General features: G+C 45.0%; 1 protein-coding gene across 6 annotated transcripts in view; it reads left to right on the forward strand.

The window, feature by feature from the left end:
- Positions 1-21015, forward strand: part of LOC118388456 (rap1 GTPase-activating protein 1-like) — a 171633-nt gene that overhangs the window by 62025 nt on the left and 88593 nt on the right. For 3 of the 6 annotated variants that reach the window (XM_052526763.1, XM_052526761.1, XM_052526764.1), the window contains exons 1-2: positions 2295-2447; positions 9333-9368. In XM_052526763.1, the coding sequence (XP_052382723.1) occupies positions 2404-2447; positions 9333-9368 (80 nt within the window). In that variant the 5' untranslated portion in view covers positions 2295-2403. Of the gene's footprint in view, positions 1-2291; positions 2448-9332; positions 9369-21015 lie in introns of those variants that run through there. The other 3 variants (XM_052526768.1, XM_052526762.1, XM_052526766.1) reach the window with 3 other exon arrangements.

Genomic DNA, 21015 nt, shown 5'->3' on the forward strand with positions numbered 1-21015 from the left:
ACTGTCTATACAGTAATATTTATATGTGATGTTATGGTTCTGAAAGTAAAACAAACAAACATGAGCGGGCACACACCCAGAAAAAGGATTTTGTGTGGAGGTGCTGACTAACGGCGAATAAACTATAAAAATAGAGTCGCACATAACCTGGTTCAAGTAGGGTGACATCACCCTGAAGAGGGTACGGTGATGCTGAAGGGTTGGTGATTTCCCCAATAAATTACTGGGAGTTTATATATGGCGTGTGGGACTCTTTATTTTTTTTTATAGTTAATGGTTCTGTAAGTCACCTCTGTCAGATGGTAGAGAAACATGTTATTGTATAGGCCTACCAACCCTTACAAAAAAACAGTAAAAAAACAGAGTGGCGTCTCAGGGTGTACTCAACCCCATCTCTGAGGGCAGTCGCTCATTACTGTGCTGCACTTGTTGCCGTCTGAGACCATCTCAAAGTTGCGTCTGACCCATTTTAATAGGAGCACAAGCAGCACCGTGGCATTTTGAGACTGGTGGACAGACTAATTATGCTAACGTACCCGTCCCTTTTCACCTGCCCCACACACATTACTCTGGGTAATTGTTTTTGGAGAGGGGCATTGGTCATCTCTGGAGGAGAAAAGCAATAGTCAAAATAACTCTTCAAAGTGCATTACCTTGTAACATTGACGAGGAGTTAGGAGACTGCAGTACAGATCCAGAGGATCCTGCTTTCATTCTGTTGGAGAAATTACATTTCAGTTGCTATGGCTATCACACACAGCGCCCAGACAGCACACTGTAGTTGGTTAGCTGGAACAAAGTGCAGGCTTGTCCTTAAGATTTCACCTGGTTTGACTCAGTATACAGTATCGCTCATTGCTTGTTCAAGAGTAGACATGAAACATATTCCCCCAGAGGAACATCATGGGATCTTTATCATTCATCTTGAAAATATGATCCATAAACCATTACGCTGGATAATCAGTTGCCAAATGAAAGAGGTTCTAACATCGCTAACTTTAATCCCACAGAGAGCCTGGGTTTTCTTCATTTATGACCTCAGCCCACTTTATATAGAGATGACTGAAGTATGAAAGTGGAGTCCACATCCCATTCTTCTGTGGCCTAACAGATGCGAAGGCACATCCTACAGACATATCTGCTGTGGAGGTTGTCTGACCAATCTCCACTCAATGGCGAGAGCAAACAAGGGTCAGGCAGGCGAGCGGATGGGAGTGGAGGGGAGCAGACAGGTGCGGGCAGAACAGTCCTATGCTGTGCGTGTTTGTGATTTGATTAAGAGCCAACATCTGGCCACCGTCCATTCTGGCCTAGTTGAATAAGAGGAGGTTCAATGGGCACCAGGGCACCCCAACACCACAGCTGATGGAAGGAGAACAGAGGTTGCTCTGTACTCCTGGACAGGACACTCCTGGAAAATATGCTCTGACCACAGGACAGCAGGCAGGCTAGAGGGGAATCTACTTATATAGAGGGCAGAGCAGAGGAAGGGAGAAGAGGAATCTGTGGGGTGATCCATCCCTTTATCCTTGGTTGACCTTAGGACAGGCTTAGGACCCACTCTTGTCAGCAGATACTCCACCTGCACCACACCCGTAGCCAGCTTTCTATACAATCCACATTTCTATGTGAGATGCAATGCTATTTGTTTGGGTTTGACCTCCTTAACCGTTTAGTTTGCTGGGTTATTTTTTATGTAGACTTGTCTAACTTGACTGTTGGGTAGGAAAAATTAATGGGATTCCAATTTCCAGTAGGGGTGAGCTGATTACCACAAGTTCAGTGCAAGTCATTTTCTTCCACTATTCAACCTGTCAGAGCCTTGAATCTGGCTGCTGCTACTAATGAATACACATGTTTTCCCTTGTACAATATTAAGACTACTTGAGTAAAGGGCATATTCTATTGAACATATTGCATATTCTATTCTAGTGATAATATGACTGAGGTTTTAAGATGAAACAAGAATTCACCTCTTTTTAGGATGAGGATGGGAATTGAGGACATGTGAGTGCATAGAAATGAATTTAGTCTAAGTGAGGGAGAGAGGGGCACCTGCTCGTTACCAGGGCAACGGAATGGTTGGACGCACCTTTCTCTTAGTCTGAGGGAGATATGACTTACTGAGGGAGCGGAGGAGAAAAGTGAGGGTGAAAGGAAGAAAGGAGAGAGGGAGGTGGCAGGCAGTGATGCTTATTGACAGAAATGTAGTCTTGTAGAACACACAGCCTCTGTCAGCCTAGAGAGTTTAAAGAGTATAACAGAGAGGAGGTAAGGAGGGAGGGAGGGAGAGCGAGGGAAGGAGGGAGGGGAGAGGTATGAGTGCTCCCATTGCTCACTTGCTGTGAACTCCACTGATGTGGACATTCTCCCCAGAAAGCATCAGCAGCCCAAGCAAGTAGGATGTCACAGAGAAAGAGGAGCTTCACTTTCGGAGCATATGGAGGGTAAGGATGAAAGCCATTCGGACAACAGATAACATTTACTTATGTGTGTCGCTCGGCAGGCTAGAAATAGCCTTGGTGGGGGATAGTAATGGGGAGGTGTTATAGATAGCAATACCTGGTATGGAATTAACTCCATCACTGAAGAATTAGGCCTGAGATCTAATGAGATCACCTGGGGTATAATGCTTTAGATATTGAGCAGACTAGCAGTTGAGAGAAAGATACCAAGGTCAGACAACAGTGTCTGCTCTGAACTACAGCTCGTTAACATCTATGATTAGCTCTGAAAGTTACTGAAGTGATTTCATAATGAGCTCAATGAAACAGGAGTTGAGTTGGAGATAGAAATAGAGGGGCAATGATGAAATATTCTCCAACACACATTTACCACTGTGATCATTACCTCTTAAATTACAATAGTAATGTGTGTTGGAGAGTAATGTCGTTCATTTATGACCAACCAGTGAGTTTTATTGTTTTTATTCTCAGCACCGGAAAGTTCGGCATAGTGGGTGTGTGTATGTTTATTTGTGTGCCTGCGAGACATAGGTTCACCATAGGTTTTAGGTTTGATTCAGGGTACTATTAGATACTGCTGGGAATGTGTTGCATTGATGAGGACAAGAGTTCAAGGGATGTTGTTAAACCAGTCTATATGGGGCCTCCCGAGTGGCGCTGCGGTCTAAGCCATTGCATCTCATTCAAGACAAGACTAACTACCAATTGGGGAGAAGGGGTAAAAAAAGTACCCCAAAAATATATAAAAATAAATAAATAATAATCTCTATATAGTGTACGGTCTCTGTGTAAAAGACACATTGACAGATCTGTTACAATTAATTGTGTTTTTGTGGTCGGTGGGTGGCATATGAAGAGTTTAGCTAGATGTGGCTTACATCAATGCATTATAATGGTATGAATGTTGGTTAGTGAGTTTTTACTGTGAATTACACACTTTAGCACAGAAATGATGTGCATTCAAGGATGTATGATGTTGTGTAGACTAGCTGCATCGAAACCCCTTGGCACTGAAATAACTCTTAACTTCCATCATTATGTTGCCCTGGCCCTGGGCACTGACAGCTACATGCAGGAAAACATTTCACTCATGAGACTCAGAGTACAAACTAAGCCTTTGGCTGACCCTTAGGCCCTGTGTGAATAGTACAGTACAGTGTGTGTGGAGTTCCATGGACACAGTTTGATTCAAAGTTTAACACAATCGCCCACCCTCCAGCCAAGCATCAACCGATTGTTCAGGCTCTAAATGCTGTGGTTGGCACTGAAGTGAATTCCATGGATAGAGTGAGATTCTTATATATTTTTGTGCGTCAGGTTTACGCGGCTATAGAAGTGGGGGAGGAACCACCATTCACATGCATGTGTACACACACACAGAGACACGCACACACACACATACAGCTCTGAGTAGTGGAGCACATTAGATAGTCCCACTGACCGCCATCTGCACTCTGAGAAATGGAGCTTGTCCCCCTGTTAATGGAGATTTTATTCCTTGAATTTGTTTTTTTGTCACATCTTTATAACCGCATGCATCTTTCCATACACAGCCTCCCTGAGCATGTAAATCAAACTGTGCCAAGAGGTACTCAGGACATTGGGGGAGAATAATACATAGGGCGAGAACACTAATACATAGAGCCTTTGTCCATATGAAGAAATAAAACACAACAACACTGTTCAGATCAGTCACGTGGTTCAAAATACTATACTGCACCTTATAGAAGGTGTGGGCCTCAGGGAAGAATAAGGAATACTGTATAGAAGGCATGGTGAAAAGCCATGCTGACATTACTGTACAGTGCATTCGGAAAGTATTCGGACCCCTTGAGTTTTGTCACATGGATGACGCTGGAGAGACGAAGCAGGTACGGGGAGTAAAACATTTAATAATAACGGACATGGCACCAGACAGGAACAGCATCAGCAAAAGTAATACTGACAAAAAACTATTAATCCAGCAGTGGGGAACAGAGAAGGGAACTGACAAATATAGGAGGGAAATAAAAAGGAGATAAGTGAGTCCAGGTGAGTCCAATAATGTTGATGCGTGTGACGAGGGAAGGCAGGTGTGCGTGATGGATGGCAGGAGTGCGTGATGCAGGAGTGCGTGATGCAGTGTAAACTGGCGTCTCCAGAGATGTTCGATCGGGCTCTGGCTGGGCTACTCAAGACATTCAGAGACTTGTCCCGAAGCCACTCCTGCGTTGTCTTGGCTGTGTGCTTAGGGTCGTTGTCCTGTTGGAAGGTGAACCTTCACCCCAGTCTGAAGTCCTGAGCGCTCTGGAGCAGGTTTTCATCAAGGATCTCTCTGTACATTTCTCCATTAATCTTTCCCTCGATCGTGACTAATCTCCCAGTCCCTGCTGCTGAAAAACAACTGCATAGCATGATGCTGCCACCGCCATGCTTCACCGTTGGGATGGTGCCAGGTTTCCTCCAGATATGTCGCTTGGTATTCAGGCCAAATAGTACAATCTTGGTTTCATCAGACCAGAGAATCTTGTTTCTCATGGTCTGAGAGTCCTTTAGGTGCCTTTTGGTAAACTCAAGCGGGCTGTCATGTGCTTTTTACTGAGGGGCTTCGTCTGGCCACACTACCGTAAAGGCCTGATTGGTGGAGGGCTGCAGATTGATGAGGGAAAAAATCAATTTAATCCATTTTAGAATAAGGCTGTAACGTAACAAAATGTGGAAAAAGTCAAGGGGTCTGAATACTTTCCGAATGCACTGTACACTGTACATACTTGAGTGTTCAGGCTGGACATGGTTTTCTATTAGTTTTCTTTGACTGTATGCATTTATTTGTTCATTTTTCAAAAGGAACATTAGCTTTTAGTATCAAGAGAAATTCTTGAGAGGAAGAAGGCCCTGAAAATGTAACAAAGGACATTTCAACCTTCAGTTTAGCCATGAGCTAGAACAACCCTGGAGTAGTGCATCCCTGGGAGGAAGGGAGGCAGGTAGGGAGGGAGGTAGGTAGGAAGAGAGGGAGGGAGATGGGGTAGTACAACCCTGGGACATAAGGGAGCTACGGAGATAGGTAGGGAGGGAGTAGTACAACCCTAGGAGGGAAGGAGTTGGGGGGGTCTCATTATCTTTTGATTTTTCTTTTCCTCTCCCTATCCCAACATAAAGAGGGTAAAGGTGACATTGTCCTTTTTGTATGCATAGCTGACTATCATATATTAAATGACAGAAATGCTCCTATCTTTGTGTTACTGTACCTAAAAATGTATTTTCCTTCTACTTTTTATTTCCATATAAGCAATTTATAAATATTGTACATTCTAAGAGGAAACCCCCCCAAAAAGTGTGTGTTATTGTAACATTGTACAATATAGTATGTTGTGTTTATATTTTTCCGTGTATATAGCAGTCAGACATGAGAGTGCATATTGACACGCACGCACGCACGCACGCACTCACACACACACACACACACACACACACACACACACACACACACACACACACACACACACACACACACACACACACACACACACACACACACACACACACACACACACACACACACACACACACACACATAGCCTATAGGTCCACGGCGAAAGATAAAGGCGTCATGCAAGACAGTATGATTCCCTTGACAAACCCCTAGATTCAGTAGTCTTTAGATATAACTTCCTAATTATGTTACTGACATTTATTTGATAAGATAAAAATACATGTTTTATATTCTTATGGTTGGTTTGATACCATGATCTGTATTATTATTATTATTATTATTATTGTTATGCTGGCCGCCTGGTTGTGACATTGTTTTTGTGCAGGAGTGTTTTCCACTGTGTACCGTTAACACCAAAACAGAGATTTCCCCTCAGTCAGCAGAAAGAGGAGCAGAGAGCGACTCCTGAGTGACAGCCTGATATTTGTTATTGCTAACAGTCAAACACAAGCAGAACGTGAATGGCCGTTTCCTGTTGTCTTACAACAGCTTTCAAGTTGTGCAGAATGTCATACTGTAACAATGAGGTGGGACTACTTGTTTGTATAAACACAACTATAAATTCATCTTGCGAGAGAGTTTAACAGTTGGTTCTGGTTTTTGGATTGTTAAGCAAAATGTTGCATTTTTCACGTTACCTATCTTATAAAACAGGTAGTCGGTCTATAGGTAGTTCCTCATCTCCTTAGCTGTAGTTCCTCATACTGTATCTTCAGCCATGTAGAGACAAAGAGGAGGTCCTGAGGGAACCTATCACTCTTCTCTACAGACCACAGGAGGCTGCTGAGGGGAGGACGGCTCATAATAATGGCTGGAATGGAATGGTATCAACCACATAGAAACCATGTTGTTGATGTATTTGATACCATTCAATTTATTCCGTTCCAGCCATTACTATGAGCCCATCCTCCCCAATTAATGTGCAAAAAAACTCCTGTTCCAGACTGAACCTTCAGCTCTACTGAGCCATCCAGTGGCACAGCCATTCTACTGCAAGATGCACCCATACATCTAAAGCATGTTTCACCACTCCTCCTGCCTGACCTGTCCTAAAAGCCTTAAGAAGGCCAGAAGCCAAAATGTGTTGGTTCTACTTTTAACAATAAAGATGCCTTTTTATTTAATTTCATTGTCCTCCAAGTGTTGATGAATATCCTGTCGACTTCAGTTTGCTCCTCAATTCATGCTCCTTGGTTGGAGTAGTAACGTCAGTGATCCCTTTGCACTGTCCTGTCCTCAGGACAGGGATTCATCTAATCTCTGCTGCTAATATCCCCTAGAAGTCAAACAAGGCATGAATGGATCACTTTAAATTGTAGAAAATGCCCTCAGAATAGATTAGATAAGGGAGATAATATTAAACCATGCTGAGCTTAAAGTATGCTATTAGGATGCACGTTGGGTCACTGGCTATGCATTGGAAAATCTGAACTGCTTCAGGGGCCGTCGCTTGTCTCATTCATCAACCTGATAGGGCCTGTATGAAAAGAGAGGGAGAAAGGTAGGGTAGATGAATGTCATCCATCCAATGTCACCTAGTCAGCATTGATGAGGTCTGCAGCAGTATGCTAGTTATGCCCAGCAGATTGTATGACTTCGGTACAAAAGCATATTCAATCTGCTGTGCCATCCTATATTAACCTAGAATACCTGTTGTGTTCTAAAGACTAATCTCCTGTTGATGGGGTGTGTGAAGGCTACATGTACCTTTTATTTCATCTCTCTCTCTCTCTCTCTGATACTTTCTGATGGATGGCTTTTGTTTGAGTTTGATTTCCTATGAATGACAGACATTTGTTTGATTGGCTTAGGATTCAGGGGGGCAGGGATAAGTGGTGATTAGCAGTTGATTGATTGACCGTATTAAGCATTTATTCAGCATTTACTCCATGACGGCTCCTGTGATTGATCCAGGCAGAGCGTTTGCCCGGTTTGATTTGTATGCAGCATGGTAAATGTAGTCAGAATTTGAACCACAATCTCTCTCTGTGCAAACACCAAAAACAATTCCATGGAAAATGGCCAAGAGAATAAAATGGGCTGTTTCTCTATCTATCTCATCCATAGAGATCCTATTAAATTACTAGAGGGGCTATGTCATATACCCTTTAAGTTTCAGAATGGGTTGGTGACAGCCATTGTGGCCAGGGAGAAATCCAAACTAGTCTAATTGGAATGAATGGCCGTAGAGACAAAATCCTGATTTTACCTATGCAGGAAAATAAAAAGCATGTGATATATCAGAAATTGTGTAATATAATTATTGTCAACCTAAAATATTGTCATATCATTATAAATACAGTTTATACACATTTTCTGTATGAATAGCCTCTAAAATACATGTAAACAGACCAGAATTGTAAAAAAAAACATATTGGAAGCTAGGCATGCATGTCTCAATGTTTTCTTGGAAAGATGTGAGTGCTATTATATGATACAATATCAGTACTAGTTGCATTTAAATCTTGTCTAAGTCCCATCATCAATTGATTTCAGCCAGTGTATGGCTGTGGATTGACTGCATTTTCTGTTGGCATATTGGCATTTAATTTGAATAATTCCTCTAAAACTGGCTGGCTAGTTAGCTAGCAAACATGCAGTGCAGATAAATTCTTCAAACTCATTGATTTACACAATATCTTATCACAGCACAGGAAAACCATGGTTGATCCACCACCTGACCAAAATGGCTGACCTTTATCCTATCATAAGAAGGTTCATGTCCATTCTAGTATTCTATTTTCTAATTCTATGATTCTCGTCATCCTATCCGCTGTGGCTTTTCTCATATCTTGGGCACGACAATGGTTTCTGACTGTCTGACTGGCACCTCAGCCAGACTGCCTACTCACCTAGGAGATGGTGCCAGCCTCAACCTGAGAGTGTGCCCATCGGCTGGTAGTCAGGCAGAGGGAGATGAAATTATTGACCCATTAATCTGGTGCCATGGGTTCATGGAGGTTGATGCTGTTTTAAATACAGACTACGATTAAATTCTCGTTCTAAATTATGATTTTTACAGGCATGTGAATGTCGTAGATATTATTTTCAGCCAAATTAGTCCTCAGCCAAAATCCCTGATGCTTTCACCTTTTTAGATGAAACTCTGTTTACATTTGAGTCATTTAGCAGATGCTCTTAACCAGAGTGTAGTAGTGAGTGCATACATCTTCATACTAGTCCCACATGGGAATGGAACCCACAATCCTGGCATTGCAAGCGCCACGCTCTACCAACTGAGTCAGTCATATGGTTATGGCATTGTTCTAGACTCTTCCTTAGTCTGGTATGACTTGACACTCAGTGGAACCCATTGATTAAACCAGACCAGTGAAGATGGTGGGAGACAAGAAGCCTGATCTGATATCTCTCTTTGTTCTTTCTCTGTCTAGTGTCGACAAGACCTTCTCCAGGACCAGAAGTCTATGGTGAGTTCTGAACAGTCCCGTGAGTTTATTCCCCCCCAATTATGTCTATGCTCAATGTGCCATACTGCTGTTGTAGCCACAATTGGGATTCCTTCAGTAAACTGCTACACCAGGCAGTAACATATATGGCACTGAGGAAGCCTAATGTCATGGCTGTGGATCAGGCCATCTGGTAACATAATTAATATTGAGGAGGGCAATGTAATATTCCATCCTTGGCAGCATGAGAGAAAGATGTGTTCCCTGTAAATACAGGCAAGGTAACAGATGGAGAGGGTGCTAGAGAAATGGAGCGTTTGGAAAGAAGGCCTGCACTTATCAGACATCTTTCCTTTTGCCAGGGTGGCGTAGGGCGGGCAAGGAGCTGTGTGTGTGTCTCAAACATGTCCTTTTCACAGGTACAAACAGACACACTCACAACCCAGTCTGATTACAGATAAATTCTTATTTTACCACTGCCACAGGGTGAAACATGAGTGATTTAACATAGTACTAGAGAGTAGTAAGAGATTGGGAGTGCTTATTGTGTCACCGGACCCTAATGTATCTAGGCCACTCTACCACTGTCTGTACAGTTTTTGGCCAAGCAGTGTTTAAGCATGAAATAGATTACCTTTGACACAGCACATTATAATCTGAAATGTAATATCTCTGTGTAAAGCAATCTTATAAGAGCTTTGGAAAGGGCTTATAATACGCTGAAAAGAGAGAGGGAGAGGGGTGAAGATGGGGGGATGTGACCAGGGTCAATAGAGGTGCAGGATGAAAGACCATCAGAGGGTAACATTGGGTCCGTATTGCTGCTGAATTTAATTAAGAGGGGATGTGGGGGATCATTCTGCACTGTGTTCCAAACATGTCTGTAGCGCATGCTAATATAGCGGGACACCAAAGGAAGGGAATGGCTTCTAGCCTCTGAACAGTGCCGCTCTGAACAGTGCCGCTCTGAACAGTGCCGCTCTGAACAGTCCCGCTCCGAACAGTGCCGCTCTGAACAGTGCCGCTCTGAACAGTCCCGCTCTGAACAGTGCCGCTCTGAACAGTCCCGCTCTGAACAGTCCCGCTCTGAACAGTGCCGCTCTGAACAGTGCCGCTCTGAACAGTCCCGCTCTGAACAGTCCCGCTCTGAACAGTCCCGCTCTGAACAGTCCTGCTCTGAACAGTGCTGCTCTGAACAGTCCTGCTCTGAACAGTCCTGCTCTGAACAGTGCTGCTCTGAACAGTGCCGCTCTGAACAGTGCCGCTCTGAACAGTGCCGCTCTGAACAGTCCTGCTCTGAACAGTCCTGCTCTGAACAGTGCCGCTCTGAACAGTGCCGCTCTGAACAGTGCCGCTCTGAACAGTGCCGCTCTGAACAGTGCCGCTCTGAACAGTGCCGCTCTGAACAGTCCTGCTCTGAACAGTGCTGCTCTGAACAGTGCCGCTCTGAACAGTGCCGCTCTGAACAGTCCTGCTCTGAACAGTGCTGCTCTGAACAGTGCCGCTCTGAACAGTCCTGCTCTGAACAGTGCTGCTCTGAACAGTGCCGCTCTGAACAGTCCTGCTCTGAACAGTCCTGCTCTGAACAGTGCTGCTCTGAACAGTGCTGCTCTGAACAGTCCTGCTCTGAACAGTGCTGCTCTGAACATTCCCGCTCTGAACAGTGCCGCTCTGAACAGTGCCGCTCTGAACAGTCCTGCTCTGAACAGTGCCGCTCTGAACAGTGCCGCTCTGAACAGTGCCGCTCTGAACAGTCCTGCTCTGAACAGTCCTGCTCTGAACAGTCCTGCTCTGAACAGTGCTGCTCTGAACAGTGCCGCTCTGAACAGTCCTGCTCTGAACAGTGCTGCTCTGAACAGTGCTGCTCTGAACAGTCCTGCTCTGAACAGTGCTGCTCTGAACATTCCCGCTCTGAACAGTGCCGCTCTGAACAGTGCCGCTCTGAACAGTCCTGCTCTGAACAGTGCCGCTCTGAACAGTGCCGCTCTGAACAGTGCCGCTCTGAACAGTCCTGCTCTGAACAGTCCTGCTCTGAACAGTCCTGCTCTGAACAGTGCCGCTCTGAACAGTGCCGCTCTGAACAGTCCCGCTCTGAACAGTGCCGCTCTGAACAGTGCCGCTCTGAACAGTCCCGCTCTGAACAGTGCCGCTCTGAACAGTCCCGCTCTGAACAGTGCCGCTCTGAACAGTCCCGCTCTGAACAGTGCCGCTCTGAACAGTCCCGCTCTGAACAGTGCCGCTCTGAACAGTGCCGCTCTGAACAGTCCCGCTCTGAACAGTGCCGCTCTGAACAGTCCCGCTCTGAACAGTCCTGCTCTGAACAGTCCTGCTCTGAACAGTGCCGCTCTGAACAGTGCCGCTCTGAACAGTCCTGCTCTGAACAGTGCTGCTCTGAACAGTGCCGCTCTGAACAGTCCTGCTCTGAACAGTGCTGCTCTGAACAGTGCCGCTCTGAACAGTGCCGCTCTGAACAGTGCCGCTCTGAACAGTCCTGCTCTGAACAGTCCTGCTCTGAGCAGTCCCGCTCTGAACAGTGCCGCTCTGAACAGTGCCGCTCTGAACAGTCCTGCTCTGAACAGTTCTGCTCTGAACAGTGCTGCTCTGAACAGTGCTCTCGCTGAACTCACTCATTATGTTTGATTATATCAGCCTCTACCCGCAGGCAGATAAGAAACCCATAGTCATGAAAAGCCCTTTTTGGGTTTGTATGTGAGAAAGTTGTATTTTTGAGAAATAAGACAAACATTCTTCTGTATTTATTAAATGCATTCATCACTGCTATAAATCATTTAGGAAGGCTGGCCATGTATGACTTACTAAGAAGTCATAGGAAGGATGTCCCAGACTGACTCCATGTCCATTATAAAGGACTGAAAGTTGTCACTGAATAAGAATAGCAACTTGATACTCAGATTTACCAGAGCAGGTTTAAAACAGACACAGTATGCTGTCGCATCCCTCTTAAATCCATCAGAGCCTCAGTCATCCTTTCTCTCAGCAGCCGGCAGTGTGTGTGTGTGTGTGTGTGTGTGTGTGTGTGTGTGTGTGTGTGTGTGTGTGTGTGTGTGTGTGTGTGTGTGTGTGTGTGTGTGTGTGTGTGTGTGTGTGTGTGTGTGTGTGTGTGTGTGTGTGCTGTTTTTCCTCTTATGGTTAGCAGTGATAATGGTAACTTGACACACACTACATAGTAAACTCCGTCCATGTAGGTTGTGTTGTTTTTTTATCCCTCAGCGTATGTCTGCCAAGTGCCCTCTATTGGTTAATGATCAATCATGAACATAATGTTCTTCTTGCAGTGAAATAGTTGTACATCTTCTTCACTGCCATGCTGAATATATAACCATACAGACTCTTCTGAATTACATTTTTTTGTGTTAGTCATTTTTTTCTTGCTTTTGGAAATAACAATTCCCCAAGGACATAACTCAGATATAAACCATGGTAAAGTACCCCGTTTGTGTGTGTATAACAATTTGATTGTGTGAGGGTTAGAGAGTGTTCATGAGGTGGTGTGGGCATGTGTGTGTGAGTATGCATGTATGCGTGTGTGTGTGTGCGAGTCAGTGAACCCCATGGGTATCTCCTCTGACTGCTGCCGACGCCCTGTTCCCGTTCAGGCCCCAGAGCGCTGTGTCATGAAGTCATAAATGATGGTGAGTGATGAGGAGGGGGAGCTGAAGTAGGACCTCATTACCAGGATGTCTTACTCCTGAGTTCCTCTGTAATGGCTGCCATCCGCCCAAATGCAAGAATGCAGGCAGCAGGTCTTGAGGGGAAAGCTGAACCCAGAGAGAACAATTGTGGATCTGGGCACCAGTGTCAGTGTGTCTTACCTTTCAAACTGGTCCTTGTCGTCCTCTTGTCATCTCTAATGACACAGAAAGAAGGTGAGGGTGGAACTCACGTATTCAATTGCTATTGGGAGTGCTTAAGATCCTGATTACTTGAGTGTTTCGGATTATACATCGGAATGGGGTCTGGTTATTTTGGGGGTACTGTAAATCACTGAGCATGTACTCTTAGGCCTCATGAGGACAGTCGAGAAAGCTGAGTATTCACTGAGCATTCAGTTTGAGTGGTGACCCAGACAGAGTGGTGTCTAGGCTAGTTAGATAAACCCCATTTGATTGTATGACCTCCATTACCACGAGGTGACTCTGGTGGAGGTTGTAGAAAATACAGACCTCTAACGCAACAATGAACAAAATTTGTTCAGCAGAAGTCTTTACACTTCTTGTCTAAGCACCTGTTCTGTTTAATGCATGCTAGACAGCAGGCAGCTGGAGGGGGAGGCACACACACACACATCCGCCCCTTTTGATAATCGCACCAATCGTGCCCTGTTCAACTGGTGTGCCAATCCCATCCCCACAATACCGGACAGCTGCAGGTTTTAAATAAAATATGACCAACTTGATTTCCCCAATGGGCCCTGTTATAGTTATATAGGTTACTGTAGATACCATAGGGAGAAACTCCCCAATCACCAGCACCCACATTACTAGTCAAGGATCATTTGTCTCCACCAGAACACTTACCTTTAAATCATCATCTACGTGCATCATCATCATTTAGGAAGATTATGTGTTGAAGAATGACATAGGGAGGGAGCGGTCTAAAGCGATGTGCACTTTCCCTTCCCATTCTTTTTAATGACTCAATGCCAATTCATCACATTCCCTCTCCAGTTTCCCCTCATATCTGATGACATGATAATGCATGGGGCTGTGAATACCATCTAATCATGTAGGTTAATGCTTCTCAGCGACAACACATAGCACTAACAAATGCCTCCCTTGAGCGTCTAGTTGAGTGGATTGAAGAGGAAACTCTTTCGCGCCTCAGTGTGTCCTGTCCTCTTCACCCCATCCCTCCCTCACTCCCTTCTACCCCTTCCTTCCTCTCCCATCACTCCCGCCATAGAGGCTTGCTGATTTGCAGCATCTAGCTTTCTGCATTTGCATTTGAGAGTGCATTCACTAAACTGTGATCTAGTTCATCTGTCAAGAGGGTCTCCACTCAGGGTCCATATATTCATGCTATTAATCAATAAGATGAGACTCATTGAGGGAGTAATGTCCCTTGCAGTTGTAGGCCTTCCCTATAGTCTGGAGGTAATTCTCATCTAATCAAGGGTCGATAGAATTGGTTAAGTATGAGCACAGGGAATTGGCCAGAGTAGCGTCCGCCGGGTGAATTCAAGTGTGTAGTGTAGTGTCTTTGGCTATGCCGGATTAAGTGATATGACATGCTATTCTATAAAATAATTTCTCCGTAATTAATATGACCTGATTGAGCTAATCATGTAAATGTAATTAACTAGAGAGTCGGGGCACCACGAAATAATATTTATAGAGTTAACTCTGTCTTTAAGAGTTTATAGAATAAACTCTTAAAGAGATATTAATATTTTACATCAATCGCAGTCAATATTAATCGTCATCTTAATTCAGTCTCATCTGAAAGTTGTAAATTCCTGGTTATCTGCACGAACCCTGGCTAACAATTTGAATCAGCAATACAACATTGGGTTTAATTATTTATTTTCTAAATACCTAACTAATCACACAGAATTACACATACACATACACATAATTACATCATCATTTGATTACAAATTACGTCATAAAGGAAAACGTCCCTAGCGGGCGGAACAGATATGACAGCTGGTTACACAAAAGAAAAGGTGCTGGGTTTGAGTGAAAGAGCGTGAAGACTGAGGAACAAAGGGCGAAGCTGTGCTATCGTAAATACAGTATCTTATGCATTCTAAATTACCGCCCATTTGGAAAAGGAAAATGCAATAAATATTTACTCTGAGCTGCGCTTCAGTAGGTTGGTGGTAGATGGAAAGCCGTGTTGCCAAACCAAGTCCTTTGTCCTTTGAAGAATGTCTCTGGTGGTCAATTGGATACGTTGTAGAAACGTTGTTGTGTGGTAGATGGGATACTCTGTCTGTTCCTTCCTAACCTGCATTTGCAGCTGCTGTTGCTAACTCAACGGCTAGGAGGTATCACTTCTGAAGTGAATAAGAGTTCAAAGTTCATACCATTCGCAACCAAAGCTCACGCTGATGTTGGCTTCGTTCTGTAGTTATTAACTGAACCATTCTGACATCAGACCGTTGTCCTCACATCCTTGGAACAGATGGTTATATTGTCGTCAAGGCTTTATATAGGAAGGTTAGAGGAGGGCGTGTTTGAAAAGTTTTATAGCCCATGTCCCTTCACAGGGGTGGGCCACTGATTGAGCAGAGCCCTACCTTATGAAAACCCAAATCTCACATTTTAGAAGCTAAAATCACATTTCATCCCATCACAAATAATTTCATATTCAAACATTTAAATTGAACAACAATTCCATGTGAATCCGATAACTCTGATGTGTAGACTTTCCACTGTAGAGTTTATGTCATCTTCATTGATGAGAATGTCTCAGATGACAACCGAACTGACATCATATTCATTAAGTACCACCGCATATGTTCAATTTATATAGTTAATTTCCCCCCACCTTCTGATGTTCCCAGAATCACTATGTTAACCAAGGGTTTTGCAAATGTAACAGCAGTCGGGTTGAGAGAGGAAAAAGGGAGGAAGAGGTATTTATGACTGTCATAAACCTACCCCCAGGCCAATGTCATGACAGTAGGCTGCCTCAGTGACGATACAAGGAGAATGTCATGGATCTGGTCTGGTATTGTCAAGGATCTGGCGTCGATAGAGAGGGCATACGAGCCTCTAGCACCTAAGCAACTTTGCAGTATTTCGTTTTTTTATGTAATATTTCTTACATTATTAGGCCAGAAATGTTTTTGTGTTATTACATACAGCCCGGAAAGAACTTTGGATATCAAAGGGGCGGTAACTCATCAGCATTACCAGCATTACGACCAGGAATACAACTTTCCTTTGTTCGTACCACCCAGGACAATTGAACTGATTCCAGAGGCTGACCCAAAACATCGCCGGCGGAGAAGAGGTGCTCATAATGGACTTCTAGTCCCACCCGGGAGGTGCGCACAACACCCACCACATCCGAGTATATTACTCGCTAATGTTCAGTCTCTGGATAATAAAGTTGAAGAGCTGAGGGCGAGAATTTCCTTCCTGAGAGACATCAGGGATTGTAACATACTGTTTCACGGAAACATGGCTCTCTCGGGATATACTGTCTGAGTCCATACAGCCAGTTGGTTTCTCAGTTTATCGCGCAGACATATCTCTCTGAGAAGAAGAAGCAAGGGGGTGTATGTTTCATGATTAACTACTCATGGTGTTATTGTGATAACATACAGGGACTCAAGTCATTTTTGTTCACCCGACCTAGAATACCTCACAATCAAATGCCGACCGTGTTACCTCCCAAGAGATTTATCTTCGGTTATAGTCACAGCCATGTATATTCCCCCTCAAGCCGATACCACGATGGCCCCAAACTGGAAACCACATATCCTGAGGCTGCAATTATTGTAGTTGGGGATTTTAACAAAGCAAATTTGAGGAAAATGCTACCAAAGTCCTATCAACATATTGACTGCAGTACTCGCGCTGCTACAGTAAAACACTCGACCACTGCTACTCCAACTTGTGGGATGCCTACAAGGCCCTCCCCCGCCCTCCCTTCGGCAAATCTGATCACAACTCCATTTTGCTCCTCCCTTCCTATAGGCAGAAACTCAAACAGGAAGTACCTGTGCTAAGGACTATTCAACGCAGGTCTGACCAATCGGAATCCACACTTCAATATTGTTTTGATCACTCGGACTGGCATAGACTCTGAGAATAACATTGACGAATATACTGATACGGTGACTGAGTTTATCAGGAAGTGTATAGTAGATGTTGTACCCACTGTGACTATTAAAACCTACCCTAACCAGAAACCGTGGGTATTTGGCAGGGTTCACGCAAAACTGAAAGCGCAAACCATCACATTTAACCAAGGTGACTGGCCTGATTCCAAGGACCCTGGACTCTCTTTCTCCATAGCCGACGTGAGTAAGACATTTAAGCGTGTTAACCCTAGCAAGGGTGCCGGCCCATACGACATCCCTATCCACGTCCTCAGAGCATACGCAGACCAGCTGGCTGGTCATTTTCAATCTCTCCCTATCCCAGTCTGCAGTCCCCACATGCTTCAAGGTGGCCACAATTGTTCCTGTACACAAGAAAGCAGAGGTTACTGAGCTAAATGACTATCGCCCCGTAGCACTCACTTCTGTCATCATGAAGTGCTTTGAGAGGCTAGTCAAAGATCATATCACCTGTACCTTACCTAACAACCTAGACCCACTTCAATTTGCTTACCGCCAAATAGATCTATAGACGATGCAATCGCCATCTCACTGCACACTGCCCTATCCCATCTGGACAAGAGGAATATACCTATGTAAAATGTTGTTCATTGACGATAGCTCAGCATTCAATACCATAGTACCCTCCAAGCTCATCATTAAGCTCGAGGCCCTGGGTCTGAACCCCGCCCTGTGCAACTGGGTCCTGGACTTCCTGATGGGCCGCCTCCAGGTGGTGAAGGTAGGAAACAACACCTCCACTTCACTAATCCTTAACACTGGGGCCCCACAAGGGTGCATGCTCAGCCCCCTCCTGTACTCACTGTTCACCCATGACTGCGTGGCCACACACACCTCCAACTCCATCAAGTTTGCAGATGACACAACAGTAGTAGGCTTGATTACCAACAATGACGAGACAGCCTCCAAGGAGGAGATGAGGGCTCTGGGAGTGTTGTGCCAAGAAAATGACCTCTCACTCAGCATCAACAAAAAGGAGATGATCGTGGACTTTAGGAAACAGCAGAGGGAGCACTCCCCTATCCACATTGATGAGACCGCAGTGGAGAAGGTGGAATGCTTCAAGTTCCTCGGCGTACACATCACTGACAAGCTGAAATGGTCCACCCTCAGGAGGCTGAAGAAATTTGGCTTGGCACCTAAAACCCTCACAAACTTTTACAGATGCACAATTGAGAGCATCCTGTCGGGCTGTATGACCGCCTAGTATGGCAACTCCACCGCCTGCAAACACAGGGCTCTCCAGAGGGTGGTGCGGTCTGCCCAACACATCACCTGGGGCAAACTACCTGGCTTCCAGGACACCTACAGCACCCGATGTCACAGGAAGGCCAAAAAGATCATCAAGGACAATGCTGCATCAAATGTACATGATCTTAGGGGCATTGGCAAACACAATGTAATTAAATGAATTTATGTACCCCTAATTGCACCGAATACATCTGTTTATCCTACAGCTGTAAGCAGTAATCATGAGCCTATAAACCAGAGTTACACTGTTAGCACTGAGGCGGTGTGCAATAGTAGGAAGACCACGTTATGCAGCTCACCCTGCCCTATCAGCTCCAATGTAATTAACATGAGTAAGTCTACCTCTGATAAGCTTCCCAGTGAAGCATTAAAAACAATCAAGAACAATAGCCCATATTAATATATGTAGCCTAATAACATGGTCCATGAAGTCAATAACTTGCTTGTAACAGATGACATTCATATTCTGACTATCTCTGAAACTCACTGGGCACCGGACTGGGCATTGGCGCAGAGGAAGAACCACATTCATGTAAAGATAATACAGTGGTAGCAATACATGGTTAAAACATCTACCGAAAAGACAGAAATGCCAACGGAGGCGGTGTTGCTGTCTATATTCAGAACCACATTCCTGTAAAGCTTAGAGACGATCTAATGTTAAATACTGTTGAAGTAATATGGCTACAGGTTCATCTGCCTCACCTAAAGCCCATTCTTGTGGGAAGCTGCTATAGACCACCAAGTGCTAACAGTCAGTATCTGGATAGCATGTGTGAAATGCTTGCTATGTCACATTTGTCGTATACATAATAAGCGGACCAAGGCACAGCGTGAGTAGAGTTCCACATATGTATTAAAGTGAACCTTCAAAAAAACAACAAAGAATAAACGAACGTGCAGTCCGTAGCGCACATAGCACTAATCCAAAACAAAACAATATCCCACCACACACGTGGGAGAGGGCCACACCAAGTATGATCCCCAATTACAGGCAACGATCATCAGCTGCCTCCAATTGGGAACCATAGTCACACCAACATAGAAATTAAAGACTAGAACACTCCCTAGTCACACCCTGACCCCAACGGCAAAACCTGAACCTGGATGGGGAAGGGTGGGGTGGGAAACTAGGGTGGGAAACTAGCGTCAGTGACAGCGCTGGTGCGGGACGTAGCACCCGCTCAGACCGCGGATCCAGCCATGAGGCTGGGCTGAAGAGGAAGGAGAGAGGAAGGCTCAGACCCTGGAGTGGGACTGGATGCTGAGCCTGGACTGAGCACTAGCACAGAGGAAGGCTCAGGCCCTGGAGCAGGACGCTGTGCCTGGACTGGGCACCAGCGCAGAGGAAGGCTCCGGCCATGGAGCGGGACTGGACGCCGTGTCTGGACTGGGCACCGGCGCAGAGGAGTCAGGGCTGGTGACACACTCTTCAGGGCAAGTGCGGGGAGCCAGCCCAGGACGTACCTGGCTGGGAAGGCGCACCGGAGTCCTGGTGCGTGGAGCCGGCACAGGTTTCACCGGACTGATGACACGCTCTTCAGGGCGAGTGCAGGGAGCCGGCACAGGACGTACTGGGCTGAGGAGGTGCTCTTCAGGCCGAATGTGTTGCAGAATACACCTACCTAACCAACATCTCCGATCTCCCTCCTCCAACAGCTCCATCGACTCCCCGACGGTCTCTGGCTCTCTCCTCGGCTCAACCGACCGCCCCTTGTGCCCCCCCCAAAAAAGATCTTGGGGTTTCTGTGGCCGCGGACCCCGGCGTCAACGCTGTTCTCCTATACTCCTATAAGGGTCTCGCATCCACTCATTATTTCCTCACATGTCCAGCTCTCCTTTTCCTCCATGGCACGCTGCTTGGTCCTGTAGTGGTGGGATATTCTGTCACGTTCGTCGTATACATAATGAGCGGACCAAGGCGCAGCGTGAGTAGAGTTCGTCATATTTATTAAAGTGACCCTTCAAAAAAACAACAAAGAATAAATAAACGTGCAGTTCGTAGCGCACATAGCACTAATCCAAAACAAAACAATATCCCACCACGCAGGTGGGAAAGGGCTACACCAAGTATGATCCCCAATTCGAGGCAACGATCATCAGCTGCCTCCAATTGGGAACTATACTCACACCAACATAGAAATTAAAGACTAGAACACCCCCTAGAACCCAGAGGGCTCTCTATGGTTAGGGCGTGACATGGTCAGGGCGTGACATGCTAATGTATGTGATATCAACAGGGAAGTATATTTTCTGGGTGATTTAAATATTGACTGGCTTTCATCAAGCTGCCCACTCAGGCAAAAACTTCAAACTGTAACCAGTGCCTGCAACCTGGATCAGGTTGTCAGTCAACCTACCAGGGTAGTTACAAACAGCCCAGGAATTAAACCATCAACATGTATTGATCACATTTTTACTCATGCTGCAGATATTTGCTTTAAAGCAGTATCCAAATCCATAGGATGCAGTGATCACAATATAATAGCAATATCTAGGAAAACCAAAGTTCCAAAGGCTGGGCCTAATATAGTGTATAAGAGGTCATACAATAAGTTGTGTAGTGATTCATATGTTGATGATGTAATTAATATTTGCTGG

This window comes from Oncorhynchus keta, chromosome 10 (genome assembly GCF_023373465.1).
Source record: "Oncorhynchus keta strain PuntledgeMale-10-30-2019 chromosome 10, Oket_V2, whole genome shotgun sequence".
Lineage (NCBI taxonomy): Eukaryota > Metazoa > Chordata > Actinopteri > Salmoniformes > Salmonidae > Oncorhynchus > Oncorhynchus keta.